Genomic DNA, 15,123 nt, shown 5'->3' on the forward strand with positions numbered 1-15,123 from the left:
GCTGCAGGCAACAACTTTACCCACTACACCATGGCACCGGCCCCTATACACATTTTCTAATAATTTTCCTTCTTGTTTTACTAAAATGATTTTCATGGAAGAGCCAAATTTTTCCCATGTAAATTTTTTAGGAAATATTTGATATATTGATCTGGTTTCTGTTCATATTTATTTTTTTTTTTTTTGTGACAGGCAGAGTGGACAGTGAGAGAGAGAGACAGAGAGAAAGGTCTTCCTTTGTCATTGGTTCACCCTCCAATGGCCGCCGCGGCCGGCGCGCTGCGGCCGGTGCGCTGCGGCCGGCGCACCGCGCTGATCCGATGGCAGGAGCCAGGAGCCAGGTGCTTTTCCTGGTCTCCCATGGGGTGCAGGGCCCAAGCACCTGGGCCATCCTCCACTGCACTCCCTGGCCACAGCAGAGGGCTGGCCTGGAAGAGGGGCAACCGGGACAGAATCCGGCGCCCCGACCGGGACTAGAACCCGGTGTGCCGGCGCCGCTAGGTGGAGGATTAGCCTAGTGAGCCACGGCGCCGGCCCCATATTTAATTTTCTGACTAGAGTTCTGCCCCTGCAGTTTTCTTTTGTGTCAATTATGTTTCCAAATCCAACTTTCCTGGAGCATATTTTGCAAGCCTAGGTTTTATTGAGTTCCGTTTCAGTTGCTGGTTTTACATTAGGCTGATTATTTCTACCTGTAGTATTAAATAGGAATTGGATAATAGACTACAGTTCATTTCGTGGCTACTTGATGAGAAAATAATATTTTACTTTTTGATAATTATTCATACTAGGATTATTTTTCATGAACTAGACAAGAGACTAATCGTTTACTTACTTGTTAGCTTAATCAATTAGAAAATGGAAGGAATTCTTCTCAGCCCTACCAGGTACTCTGTTGAATTGGATTGAACTATTGTTATCATGAATCCATTTTCTAAACTTCTGATTACTTACTGTGCCGTGTACCAACTGTTAATTGAGGAACTGGAAAATAAAGCAAATGGTGTGATCCCAGAGTTCTGCTTCACATTATTACAGCTCTCTGACGTTGGTAAAAAGCAAGATTTATTCTCAGAATTTTGTAAGGAAAATCAGAGACTTAGGAGACTTTCACCAAATAAAAGCTGTTGGGGATAGAGGAGCACTACAGCATCATTTTCCCTAACCTCTAACTCCTGATAACCCTACTCACTTGGGACTTGAGTAAGGCGTGCATATATCCACAGTACCTAGAAAGCAAACCTCCTCTGCATCAAAGTATTCCCCTTTCCTCCTTTCTCCCATCCTTCTTGTATATACGCTAGCAATTGAAGGTTACTCTGGATTACCAAACTCCTTTGTTAAAATACAAAATTTCCCTTGAGAGGTTTATAATCATATCAAACTACATACTTTTAAGTACTATTTCTCTCCATTTATAGTTTATGCACTTTAAAAAAGCATGCATTCTATCATTTAATCCTCAAAGGCTCTGTGAGGTAGGTGTCATTCCAGCTGAAGCTCAGAGATTAAGTGACTTGTCCAAGGTCAAGAGGTAGTAAAGGGGCTGGCGCCATGGCACAGCAGGTTAAAGCCCTGGCCTGAAGTGCTGGCATCCCATATGGGTGCCAGTTCTAGTCCCAGCTGCTCCTCTTCTGATCCAGCTCTCTGCTATGGCCTGGGAAAGCAGTAGAAGATGGCCTAAGTGATTGGGCTCCTGTACCTGTGTGGGAGCTCCTGGCTCCTGGCTTTGGATCAGTGCAGCTCCGGCCATTGTGGCCATCTGGTTAGTGAACCAGAGGATGGAAGACCTCTCTCTCTCTGTGTCTCTACCTCTCTCTGTAACTGTGTCTTTCAAATAAATAAAATAAATCTTTAAAAAAAAAGAGGTAGTAAAGAGCTGATCCTGGAAGACACTATCGAGGTATGCATGCTACTGTCCCTCTTAGAAATGTCTTAAATCTGCTACTTTAACATAAGAGATCCCTATGTTAGATATCCTATCTTAGATAGGATAACCCTAAGCATGAAAGGAGAAAGAAGAAAAATTAGCTTCACCAAAATTTTCTCATTCTGAGAGTTAAACTGAAGGTCATCTTCTCTCTTAAAAGCCTTGTCCCTGTCATCAGTGAGTACCTTCCTCAGAGACTCTCTAAGTGGCTCTGAGTGTCAAAATTTCCTTATTATAGTAAATTGGGGTTTATTATATGTATCTTAAGTTATCTGGAGATTCAATTCTGAAGTTTCCCCAGAACCCTGAATAAGACCCATAGTTCATGAAGAGAATGTTCACAATTGGATATATTCATTAACCTCTTTTTACTTTTTCAGAGAGCGGAGACATCTTGTTCTTCACTGCAGGGACTATTCACAATGAGATCAGCTTTTGAAGATCTCACCAATGTGAGTATGCCAGTCCAATCTTCTTCTGTCATTTTGCATAAGGGTTAGATAGCTTCTTCTTTGGGGAACCTTTCCAGTTTACCATACCCCCTGAGCCTCTCAGAAATACTGAGAGCAGATTTTATTTGGAATGAGTGACTCAACTTCAGAAATTCCAGGGGCTCTTCTACTGGCACACACCATCTGGGTCAATTGGTAGAGTTCTCTGGAAGTAGTAGACAGAGTGAATAACAGATATGAAATTATAGATAAGGGATATGGCATTGAGATAAAGTCCAGATGTGGCTCAGCTGGCTGCCTATGTCTTAGAAACAAGTACTTTGTAGAATCATAGTAGACTAGGGCAGTGTTTATCAGTTTAAGCACCATGGGCATTTTGGGCAGCACAATTTTTCTGTTGCGTAGGACTAATTTCAACTAGCATCAGTTCAGTCACAGTGACAATAAAAAAAAAACTTATGTGCAGAACCATTGAGAACTGTAGTTCTGTGATCCAATATTCAACTATGAAGAGCTGGATACTCAATCTTGACTAGACTTTTTGAGTTTGCCTCTAAGTCACCTCCCTTATGGTATTATTAAAGGACCAGCAAACATAAAAAGTAAGTAAAAAAAAGTAAGAGAATTTGCTAATAGAGTATAAAATCAGGCTGAAGGTAACTGCTGGTCTTAGAAAATAATAACTAAAGAATACTGAGTACTTACCATGTGTTAGGTACTATTCTAAGCACTTTTTAAGGTATAAACTCAGGTTATTTTCATGTAACCTTATTAGGCAGATACTGCAATCATCTGTATTTTACAGATGAGGACAATGTTGGTTTTGAAGTCTTATTTCATCCAGGCTGCAGAGAAACCTGGTGAACAATTCCTGCCCAATAGACTAGTGTGTTTCTGTGGCTACCAGAAAGCCTGTATCTGCTAGATAATGTTGTACTGTCTTGGGAAGAATTGGATAAGAATTGGCAAAATTCTCTCCTTTGGATTCCTGTTGTGAAAATGATGTATGATCATCCTTCTAATGCATTCACATTCTGATGCAAATTAAAATGTATGTGGTTAACTTACGGCTTTCTGCATAATGTTAGACTTACTAATAATTGGTAAAAAGAACTCCCTCCTATACACACCCCACTAAGATTAGATTTACTTCCTGATTTACTGAGCCATGGGTCTAAGAGCTTGGTTGAAATAAGGTAACCACACAAATCATGAGCTCTACAGCTAGTCTTAGTGTAACTCCATTGGCCCTCAGAGTCCCTGAGGGGAGTACAGTGACACTTTTCAAAGGTGTTTTAGTCTGTTGGGGATGCTGTAGCAAAACAGACTAGGTAAGGTTATAAATGGCAGAAATGTATTGCTGGAAATCCAAGATCAAGGTGCTGGTATCTACAGAGGGCCCATTCCTCATAAATGGTATCTTCTAGCTGTGTTTTTACATGGTGAAAGGGGAAATCAAGCTCCCTTTGACCTCTTTTATAAGTGCACTAATCCCATTTCTACAATCTCTACTCCTTATGACTTAATCACCTCCCAGCAGAACCCATCTCTTAATACAGTCACATTGAGGATTAGATTTTGACATGAATTTTGGGCAGACACAAATATTCAGACCACAGTAATAAGGCTCCACAGCATATGAGAAACTTTCTTACTATGTTTCAGTCCTTTCTTTCATGAGTGTTTTTTTTTTTCACCATTAAGAAAGAACAGACACAAATAAACTATTTCAATCCTAGGAAATCTGTGCCGGTATATATAACCTTCTTGGTTCTTCAAACAAACTATTGGCCACATCCTTATTGACAGTATGGGGCAGGGTGCAAGGCATCCCTGAGTAGTATTTCTGCCTCTAGCTTTCCAGCTGCTCAGAAAGCCCATTTCTCTTCTGCATTCAAATTCTGCAGATTGACTTTGGTTGCCTTGAATGTTCTTTGGTGTGTTCCAGGAAAGGTTACATAATTGCAATATACCTAAACCATTCCCAGGGTCTAGGTTATACAGATGTCTGAGCTCATCTGATTGAGGGTTGAGGGGCTCCTTTCGCTCTGAATTTTGGGGATTCCTTATATGATGATTTGCTTCTTCCTGTTAGTATTACTAGGTCTCTGTGTCCCCATCTTTGGCTTTTCAACATTTGTGACAGTGAGATCCTGGCTTGTTAAAAAGAGTTGATATGTTTTAATAAGCTGATCTTCTATGAATTTTTCACCCTTCCTTTTATCATTTGTGGAATGGGAAGGGCATTTGTTATGACAAAGCAGATGCTAAGATAAGGAGATAGGGCCTACATCCCTGTTTACCTACATAGTTTCATGTTCAGATTTTCACCTCTATTCTATTTTGTGGTGAAAGAATTCTGGAGAAAAATGCATAATTGTCCCTTGAGCTTAGATCTGAAAGTATCAGTGCGTTGAAACTGCATATATGGCAAGCAGAGAGGTTAACTTTGGAGGTTAGGATCTCTACCTCTCTTTTGTCCAGAAATGCACCGGTTTTCCCATTCTGAATCTTGATTGCATATACAGTGAGTTTGTAAAACTAAAATGAAAGTGGTGCCAAGCTCTTTGAAGAGTAGAGGTAGATGATTTGAGGTCCCAAGAAATAATTACCTATTAAGTTACACTTGCTTGTTATGATCTGATGATACAGAGACATACTTTTTGTTCCACATTTCATTTGGAAATCACTTCAAATTTGCAAAGCATTGCAAAAATAAAGAATGCCCTTATAACTTTTACTATATTTGCTTTATCATTTGCTTACATATACCATGGCTTTTAGTTCCCCTGAGTACTTCAGTGTGTCTTTCCAAAGAATAAGGAAATTGTCTCATATAACCACAGTACAGTTTCCAGCTATAGATTTATACTGATGAAACACTTTTATGTGATTAGCCATTTTCCAGTGTTCTCATTTGACGTCATAATACTCTTTAAATGATTTTTCCCCTCCAGTAAATGACTCTAATCTCACTCTGGCCATTTACTTGCCTTATCTTTTTAGCCTCTTAGCCTGGAACATTTCCATAGCCTTTGTATTTTTGTATTTTTTTAAAATTTATTTTGTTTAAGGAATACAACTTCATGCATTTAATATATACACAATTGGGAAGATGGTGCTTCTTCCCCCCACCTCCCTCCCTCCCATACTCCTGCCTTTCTTCCTCTTTCCTCTTTCTTTCTCATTCTTATTTTTTACAGAAATCAATTTTCAGTTAATTTTTATACTCATAAGATTAACCCTATACCAAGTAGGGAATTCACAGCATTTTTTAAAATATTTATTTATTTATTTATTTATTGAGATTTATTTATTTATTTGAAAGAGTTACACAGAGAGAAGGAGAGGCAGAGAGAGAGAAGCCTTAATCTGCTGGTTCACTCCCCCACTGGCTGCAATGGCTGGAGCTGCGGTGATCCGAAGCCAGGAGCCAGGAGCTTCCTCCAGGCCTCCCACATGGGTGCAGGGGCCCAAGGACTTGGGCCACTTTCTACTGCTGTCCCAGGCCATAGCAGAGAGCCAGATCAGAAGTGGAACAGCTGGGACTCAAACCAGTGCCCATATGGGATGCCAGCACTGCAGATGGTGGCTTTACCAGCTACACCACACTGCCAGCCCCCTAAATATTTATTCTATTTACTTGAAAGACAGAGTTACACACACACACACAGGATTGGGAGAGGGTGAAGGAGAGGGAGAGAGAGAAATATCTTCCATCTGCTGGTTCACTCCCCAGGTGGCTGCACCAGACAGGATTAGGCCAGGCTAAAGTCAGGAGTCAGGAGCTTCTTCCAGGCCTCTCACATGGGTAGCAGGGGCCCAAGGACTTGGGCCATCTTCTGCTGCTTTACCCAAGCCATTAGCAGGGAGCTGGATTGGAAGTGGAGCAGCCAGGACACAGATGTGCACCCATATGGAATGCTGGCATTGCAGATGGCAGCTTTACTTGTTATGCCACAATACTGGCCCTAACTTTGTATGTTTTTTTTTTAAATTTTCATAACATTGTTATTTTTGAGTGATGGAGTCCCACCCAAATCCCTTCAAGTATTTTAAATTATTAACTTTTTGTTTATTTGAAAGGAGGTGGGGGAGAGAGCTGGTTCACTCCCCAAATGCTGACAACAGCTGAAGCTGGGCCATGCTGAAGCTAGAGGCCCAGAACAAAATCTGGCTCTTCAATGAGGGTGGCAGGAACCCAAGTACTTGAGCCATCACCTGCTGCTTCCCAAGGTGCACATTAGCAGGAAGCTAGAATCAAAATTGGAGCTGGGACTTGAACCCAAGAACTCTCATATGGGTTGCAGGCATCCAAATGCCTTCTCCTCAACTGCCCTTTAACGGTCCTCTTTGTGTGTCTAGGTGATGTTTCCTTGTAATTGGATCAATATTATAGATTGTGAACTGGAATACTAGTATAGGTGTAGGTGATGCTCAGTCCTTCTCAATGTATCATCTCTGGGAGCACATGTTTATCTGTCCCTCACTGTTGATGTTAATTTTGATCACCTGGTCAAAATGTGACCTGGTTTCTCTACTATATAGTTCCTCTATTTTTACTCTTAAAACTCATAAGCAGTCTGTAGGACATACTCTTTATAAAAATTTATTTATTTATTTGAAAGTCAGAATTACATAGAGGAAGAGACAGAGAGTCAGGGATCTTCCATCTGTTGGTTCACTCCCCAAATGGCTGCAGTGGGCATGGCTGGGCCAGGTCAAAGCTGGGAGCTCAGAGCTTCATCTGAATCTCCCATGTGGGTGTCAGGGCCCCAAACACTTGGGCCATCCTTTGCTGCTTTTCCCAGGCCCTCATCAGGGATCTGGATCAGAAGTGGAGCAGCTAGGACACACACCGACACTCATATAGGATACAGGCGGCAGCTTTACCCACTAGTCCACAACACTGGCCACTAGGACATACTCTTAAGAGCCTGTAAATAACTTGCTGTTCATCAAAAATGTTCCCTAGATTTAGCATCCATTGATTTTTTGTCTAAATCTATCTTTATTATGATTTTTCCAACTCCAGAACTTCCCCACTTAGCAGTCTTCCCTTGGCATTCTACAAGCCTGAGCTTTTCCTTCTCCCCTGTTTGTTTATTATTGATATGGACTCATGCATTGCTATTTTTTTCAGTGGTTTATTGTTTTTATTGTACTTTATTTTGGTACTTGAAATGTCTCAGATATGGTCAGTAGGAGTCACTTCAATATGGGATGCTCTTATAATTTTTTTTGAGCATTTTCTTTCCAGCACAAAAAGATGTTCCTGTTCAATGTCATAGCTACTTTGTCCTGGCACTGGAGTCAACCATTTCTCCAAAGAGTTCTGATTCCTTTTAATGGGGAACAGTATTATATATCAAGATCTCAGTGGTAGCTGTGCTACTAGTGTCTGCCTTTTCTGCCCTTTCAGCAGAGAGAGCTAGGAAAATCTGTTTCCCACACTTGTACATATACACATAAACACATCTGTATTCACATATACAGACAAAAATACACACACACACAAACACATACTGTTTAAGAAATCATGGATTTACAAAGCTCCACTTTCCATAACAAGTTTCTTTCTTGCATTCCCCTGTCTGTCTGTCTATCTATCTCTGTATGTTCCTTTTTCTGCAATGAGAACCCTGGTTCTCAAGAACATGGACACATTTTCTCAGTACTGTAATACTTCTAAAATAGTTTCAAAGTTACTTCCAGCTGTACTATTGTAACAAATCTACTAAAAAGAGTTCCAGATTTATTTGTAGTCTCTACCTCCCACAAACCTATCCTGATCAAGAATGTATATATCAGGGCCGGTGCCGCGGCTCACTAGGCTAATCCTCCGCCTAGCGGCGCCGGCACACCGGGTTCTAGTCCCGGTCGGGGCGCCGGATTCTGTCCCGGTTGCCCCTCTTCCAGGCCAGCCCTCTGCTGTGGCCAGGGAGTGCAGTGGAGGATGGCCCAGGTGCTTGGGCCCTGCACCCCATGGGAGACCAGGAAAAGCACCTGGCTCCTGGCTCCTGCCATCGGATCAGCGCGGTGCGCCGGCCGCAGCGCGCCGGCCGCGGCGGCCATTGGAGGGTGAACCAACGGCAAAGGAAGACCTTTCTCTCTGTCTCTCTCTCTCACTGTCCACTCTGCCTGTCAAAAAAAAAAAAAAAGAATGTATATATCAGAGTATATAGTTATATATTATAAGTTATATGGATTGGTTATTTCTTGTTTTCTTTAGTTTCCCTCTTTTCCCTTTAATGTGGACATGATACTTAGTTGAAATGTAAATAGATTCATGTTTCATTTGAAAAGTATAACTTAAATTTGTTTTTACTGACATTATTCACAGTCCCGGGGTCTCTCCTACTATTTAATAAAGGCAGTCATGATTAGAGTCTGTTGTGGAACTCCCCAGAGCCCAACATTAATTAAATACCATAACTCAATGACATGGGACACTTGTATCACAGATAGCATTGTGTTAGAAATCTACTCTGAAAAACTAGTTGCTTTTAGCATGCTCAGGTGACAAAGCCAGTCATACCACCATTATCCCCTCTGTACATCTTTAAAAGGAGTGGAATGTTACGTTAAGAAAGCTAGCCAGTATGCCCAGCATGGAGATCAGAACGGCATTCTGTATTCCTTGGAAGCACTTAAGGCTGCTACTTGGCCCGTATGTACTGTGCTACTATAGGACTTGTTTGCTGCTAGCTTCTACTGTGGTTGGTTGACCCAGTGCTGTACTGGTTATGAGATATTTAGATTCTCACTCCTGTGAACACCCAAAGAAGATGGGGATGTGGGTCAGGACCTGTAAGAGCCATCTACTGGAACATTTGTTCTCTTCATTTGACTGCCTCCTTCTCCCTTATTTTCCATAGGCTTGTCAAATTCAACCTGCCCAGCCCAAGAAGGGAGATAATGAGTTTGTAAAAGATGTTTCCAAGAAGACAAAGGGGAATATAGCTCTAAGCTTGACCAAAACCAGCAAGATGAATTCTGACAGGTGAGTACGAGGATGTTGAGGTGGATTTGTTCTGAGAGGAGTGTGGTGGGGGCAAGAGGCACAGAGTCACCACACAGACCCCGGGAGCCGGATAAAAGCAGGCCAGAGGCAAGCAGCCTGCAGACTAGTTTATTTCAGTTGGTACAGCAGCTTAAATAGCCAAGGCAGCCAATCTGGTCAAGGGGCGGTCTATGCCCTAACCAATCAGAGCCTGTTGCCAGGCAGTTTCTGAAGCCATCCAATCACAGCCTGTTGCCAGGCAGGCTCTGTTGTCATGTGGTTTCCGAAGCCATCCAATCACAGCCTGTTGCCAGTGGCCATCTTGGCATGGCCTTCTCATTCCACTACAGGAGGACGCTCAGCTGACATTGTTTTAGATGATAAAGGCGAGTGTGTGTCATCCTTTTGATCCCCTTCTGTCCTTGTTGAGACTATATTTCATGAGTCACATTGGTAACTACTATATTAACCCTGAGTTCTGAAGTAGGCACAGCTGTGGATGCTGCAGAGTTACAAACTTTTTCTCTTTTTCATAGTGTGTGTGCACATATTCAAAGAGCTGTTCTCATCGAGCAATTTATCAAAAGACCTTAGCTTTCTCTCTTTTAGTAATTCAGTCACTGTTTGAGTAGGTCTGGAGACAACTTAACTTTTCTGGGACTCTCAGGAGCTGGCTGATAGCTTATCAGTCTGCTTCTCCCGTTAGAAGATTTAAGGGAGGTTTGTCCCTCATGACCATGGAGACATTACTATCTCCCTGTGATAGGTATAATAATAAAAGCCAGATCATATATGAAAGCATAATATGGATTTCAGGAGAAAACATGTAGTGACCTAGGCATAGAAACTCTATAGTATGGTAGTTACTTGATTTATCAAGGTTCCTATTCATTGATATTTTACCTTGTAATCTGTCTCTTGAAGTGAAAGCCTTTTTCCCTTACATAGCTTTGATAAATATAGCAACAAAGAAGGTATGGTAGATGAGTACCCTTGGAACTATGTTTTTCTTACCAAGGCATTATTTTCTTTAACAGATATAAGCCAAAACCAGTAGTAGCCTCTTCCACACTGGTACTAAATAAGGAGAAACTGCCCCCTGTGGAGAAATCTACCGTCTCTAAAGCACTGACTACCGAGGAGGCATCCGCCCTCAAAAAACCGCAAGTTTCAGAAGATGAAGAAAGTTGTGACCATATAACCATCGTCAGGAAATTATCATCTTTAAGGAGGCGATTTATGAGGTGTGAGATGTCCTTACCGAAGAAGACACTTGCTTTTCAGAAAGAAAATGACAGTGACAATGACTTTTTCCTAGAATCAGTGGCAGTTAAAAAGAGAAGTAAAATGGAGGAAGCCACCACCAAGAAGACATTGCCCTCCGAGCAGAAGACAAGTGCACGTAAGGAATATAAGTTCAGCTTGAAAGATTTCCTTTCCACTGACGATAGCAGTGATGATGACAATCCCTTCGGTGTGTGGTTTTTGAAGAATAAGAAGAGACTTAAAACTGAAAAGCCAACCACGAAGCCCTTAGCTTTAAATATGTGTACTCCTCAAAGGAAGAGTTCCCACATGAAGCCCCTGGCATTGCAGTGGGTCAGCTCTAAAGACAAGCCACTCACTAAGGAGCCATTGTCCTTTAATAGAAAGCCTGCCATGGAGAAGGAGTCCCTTTGCCAGGAGCCATCTGCACTGCAAGAGAAGCATGCCAGTGAGGAGAAGTCGCTTTCTAGGGAGACTTTGGCTCTTAAGAAGAAGCGTGCCATTGAAGAGGCACCCTGGTCCAGCACTATATTTCCAAAGAAGCGGGCCATTGGATGGGCCGTGTTCCCTTCTATGTCACCAGTATTGCAGAAGGGCTGCCCTGCAACTGAGGAGAAAATCCTCCCCAAGATACCATTGTTCTCAAATAAGGAGCAAGTCACTAAGAGACCGGTGACCCCCTTACAGAAGCCCCTGGTCTTGCAGAAGAACACCTTTCAAGAGGACTCAGTGAATAAGAAGCTGCTGTCCTCTAAGAAGCAGCCTATCAATGCAGGGGAGGTCCTTTTGAAGGACCCATCAGCACTGACAGAGAAGCGCACTGCTCCTCAGGAGGTGTCCTTCTCAAAGAAGAAGAGCACCATGGAAAAACGATCACCTATTAAGAGATCCCTGACCTCGAAGGCAAAGCCTACAGGTGACGAGATATTTTTCTCTCCAGAGCTCTTTTCACCTGCTGTGACACATGACATTGCTAAGTCCCCCTCCCAGGTGTCTTTGGTCTTGCTAGCAAAGCCTGATTCCAAAGAGGACTCTTTCAATGAGCTGTTGGCCTTGAAAGACAAAAGCATCACTGAAAGGGCGTCCCTTGGCAGTAAGAAGTTGCGTTTGAACCAGTCCTCCACTGAGGCAGCAACAAGCAGAGAGAGCCAATTATCTTCAGAGAAGGAACCCACTGCTCAGGGAAAGAGAGGCCTCTTGCAAAAGCAGTTGGCTCTGCGGAAGAATATCACCAAGGATGAGGAGCCTTTTACTAAGCAGCCACTGGCCTTGCAGGAGAAGTCCCACTCCAAGAAGGGGACTCTGTGCCAGCAGCGGTTTTCTTTTAAGAGGAGTCTCACATTTGATGAGGAGTGCTACTCTCAGGGGCCTGTAATATTTCAGGAGAGGGCAAGAATGAAGGGGATCATCCTGCAGAAGCAGCCCAGCCCCAGGAAAGAGGAGGCTCCATGCAAGCAGCAGCTGTCCTGTCAGAAAAAGCTGTCCCTTGAAAAGGATAGCCTCTCTGAGGTGCCCTTAATATTTCGTGAGATGGCAAGAACCAATGACACTAAGCTGAGGGAGCCCTGTGCTTCACAGGAGAAGCCCAGCCCTGAAAAGGGGACTCTGAACAAGCAGTGCTTGTCCTGTAAGAAGACTCTTACATTTGATGAGGAGTGCTACTCTCAGGGACCCGTAATATTACAGGACAGGGCAAGAGTCAGGGGGATTAACCTGAATGAGCACTGGGCCTTTCAGAAGAAATCAAGCCCTAAGAAGAAGAAGCCCATAATCAAAGAAGCATTAGCCTCAGAGGCAAAGACTGTCATCAATGGGCCATTCGTTCTCAAGGAAGTATTGATCTTGAATAATAACCCCACCACTGGGAAGGGGTTGTTCTTTGAAGAAACAATGGCTTTGGGAGAAAATTCTTTCCCCAAAGGAGCTACCTTTCTCAAGACATTCTTAATGGTCCCCCTAGTTAATACCAGCTCAGACATGTCCAGCACTGCCCTTGGATCCAGATTGGTGACCCCCAGAACTCCCACCACGTTTGGTGTGCACAAGTCCAGTTCTGACAGCAACTCCAGTATATGCGAATTTTCTTGCAACAAATTTTCCACACCTAATGGCAAGGGAGAACAGGTATAGGTATTAATCTCTTCTTAAATTAGCTGAAGTGTTTTTGTTGCCCTGGGGTTGGCTGCTAGCAAAGAGATTTTTTTTTCTGTCTTCCTAAGCAATGAACTGTGTATAAGTAGTGGGAGGTCCATGTATAAAGCAAGCAAGCATTTCTTGGATCTGCTTTGAGTTTTATTGAATGATACATGATCTTCTCACATTTTGCAGCCTAAGATTACCCCATGATATGCAATAAATTTATCAGACTTTTTGGTGTTTTTCTCTTAAGTTAAGTTGGTCTTGTAGAGTCTCTTGACTTCCTGATTGGTATAGTGATAGATCTAAGCAATCAGAAACTTTTTTTTATTCCAAGAATACATACAAGAATATGGAATATTGTGCTATATACTTGAGCTTTGCAATAGTGGTTAGACCATTTCATTCAGGAAATTATCTTATTCATTTCAGTCTACAACATAGTAGGCTTTAGTCAAAGATAAAGTTCACTGGGGCATCCCTCCTGGCAGGTGGTATTTAAGTTGTAAATTAAAAGAGTGATGGGTGAGATTTAGCAAGCAGGAGGAAAATGTCCTTTTTCAGATTTATTTTTTATTTATTTGAAATGCAGAATTATGGAGAGAGGAGAGAGAGTGAGAGTGAGAGAGATATCTTAGATCTGCTGGTTCATTCCCGAAATGGCTGCAACAGCTGGGGTTGGGCCAGACCAAATCCAGGAGCCAGGAGCTTTTGACAGGTTTCCCACGTGGGTGCAGAGGCCCAAGCACTTGGGCCATCTTTCCCTGGTTTTCCAGGTGCATTAGCAGGCAGCTGGATTGGAAGTGGAGTAGCTGGGTCTCAAACTGGTGCCCATATGGGATGCTGGCATCGCAGGCAGATACTTTGCCTGCTACGCCACAATGCTGGCCCTGAAAATGTCCTTGTCAACAAATCAACCTCAGTGAGGAATGGAGGAAGAGACTCTCAGGGGGATGAATTGGGCCAAAACCAAGAGACGAAGAAGACAAGTGATGCAGCTGAAATATAATAAGAATGTCTTATTTTTTGGAAGTTTTGAGCCTATCTGAAAAAAGGATGCTTTATTAATAGAGCATAACGGATATATACAAGGGAGACTAGACATTTATTGTCACTGGATATGGGAATTGCAGGGCCAGGGCATGGTCTGATATGGCCTAGGACATATGAGACTTGAGGAATTGTAACATATGACAATGGGGAGAAGAGATCCATGTTCAATGTGTATGTACTAAGCCCTCCTTGGATTCTTTTCCTAACATGTCTTTCTGATGATTTCCAAGGTGAATCATGAACTGGAAGATATTAACAGGTACTACAATGATCCATATGTCAACTCAGCATATGCCAAGGATATCTTCAGTTATATGAAGGAGAGAGAGGTATGTAGGTAGCTATGGGTGTGCAATGATTTCTAGTTCTCATTTCTTCATCATTCCATCTTTCACCATACAGGTCGAAATGGAATGATGAAAATAACAATAACAACAACCAGTATCCATTGGTAGCTTACTGTGGGTCATACATTGTGCTAAGAGATTTATGGACATTATTCTTGTTTAATTCTCCCAATAACTTTATGATGGTAGGTATTATTACCTCCCTTTTACAGGCAGGGAAAATGATGCAGTAAAGCTAGGCTATTAACTAAAGTCTTGTCACTCTGAAAACTGTAATCCTGCTGTCTAATTGCTGAGGAGATTGTTTCAGACACAAAAATGGTCATCTGTGTTTGAGTGACTACTCTTGTAGACTTTCCTTTTGTATGTATGTTTCTGGCACTGGATGTAAAATCACATCCCATGTTTAAGTGTTCCAATGTGGAGAAGTTTTTTTTTTTTCCTTTGAATTCTGACAGTCTCTCTCTTTTTTTTTTTTACCACTAATATTATTCAATTCCACATTTTCTTCTGTCTTTCTCAATGAAACAGGATCAAGTTTGTCTACTAACTAGAATGTTTAGCAGCCCATGTATAACAAGGCAATAATATCTCTTTCTGTGGAGAGTGATTAACTGCATGACTTTAAATTCTATGCTTTTTCTTTTAAAAATATTTTTAATTTTTATTTGAAAGACAGAAAAAGAGATATTGAGAGATAGATATCTTCTATCCACTGCTTCACTCCCTACATGCCCACAACAGCTAGGTCTGGACCAGGCTATACAGGAGCCCAAACTTAGTCTGAGTCTCTCATGTGGGTAGCAGGGACCCAAGTACTTGAGCCATCATCTGCTGCTTTACAGGGCATGTACTAGCCATGGATCGGAAGTAGAGTGGCCACTACTCAAAGCAGGCATTCTGATGTGGGATGTGAACATTCTGAGCAGTAATTTA

The 15,123-nt window shown here is 42.2% G+C and overlaps 1 protein-coding gene across 1 annotated transcript in view; it reads left to right on the forward strand.

The window, feature by feature from the left end:
* CCNB3 (cyclin B3) overlaps positions 1–15,123 on the forward strand; it is a 43,271-nt gene that overhangs the window by 14,109 nt on the left and 14,039 nt on the right. Inside the window, 4 exon segments of the mRNA XM_070066839.1 lie at positions 2,311–2,382; positions 9,261–9,385; positions 10,423–12,775; positions 14,071–14,169. Coding sequence (XP_069922940.1) covers positions 2,311–2,382; positions 9,261–9,385; positions 10,423–12,775; positions 14,071–14,169 — 2,649 coding nt within the window.

This window comes from Oryctolagus cuniculus, chromosome X (genome assembly GCF_964237555.1).
Source record: "Oryctolagus cuniculus chromosome X, mOryCun1.1, whole genome shotgun sequence".
Taxonomy (NCBI): Eukaryota; Metazoa; Chordata; class Mammalia; order Lagomorpha; family Leporidae; genus Oryctolagus; species Oryctolagus cuniculus.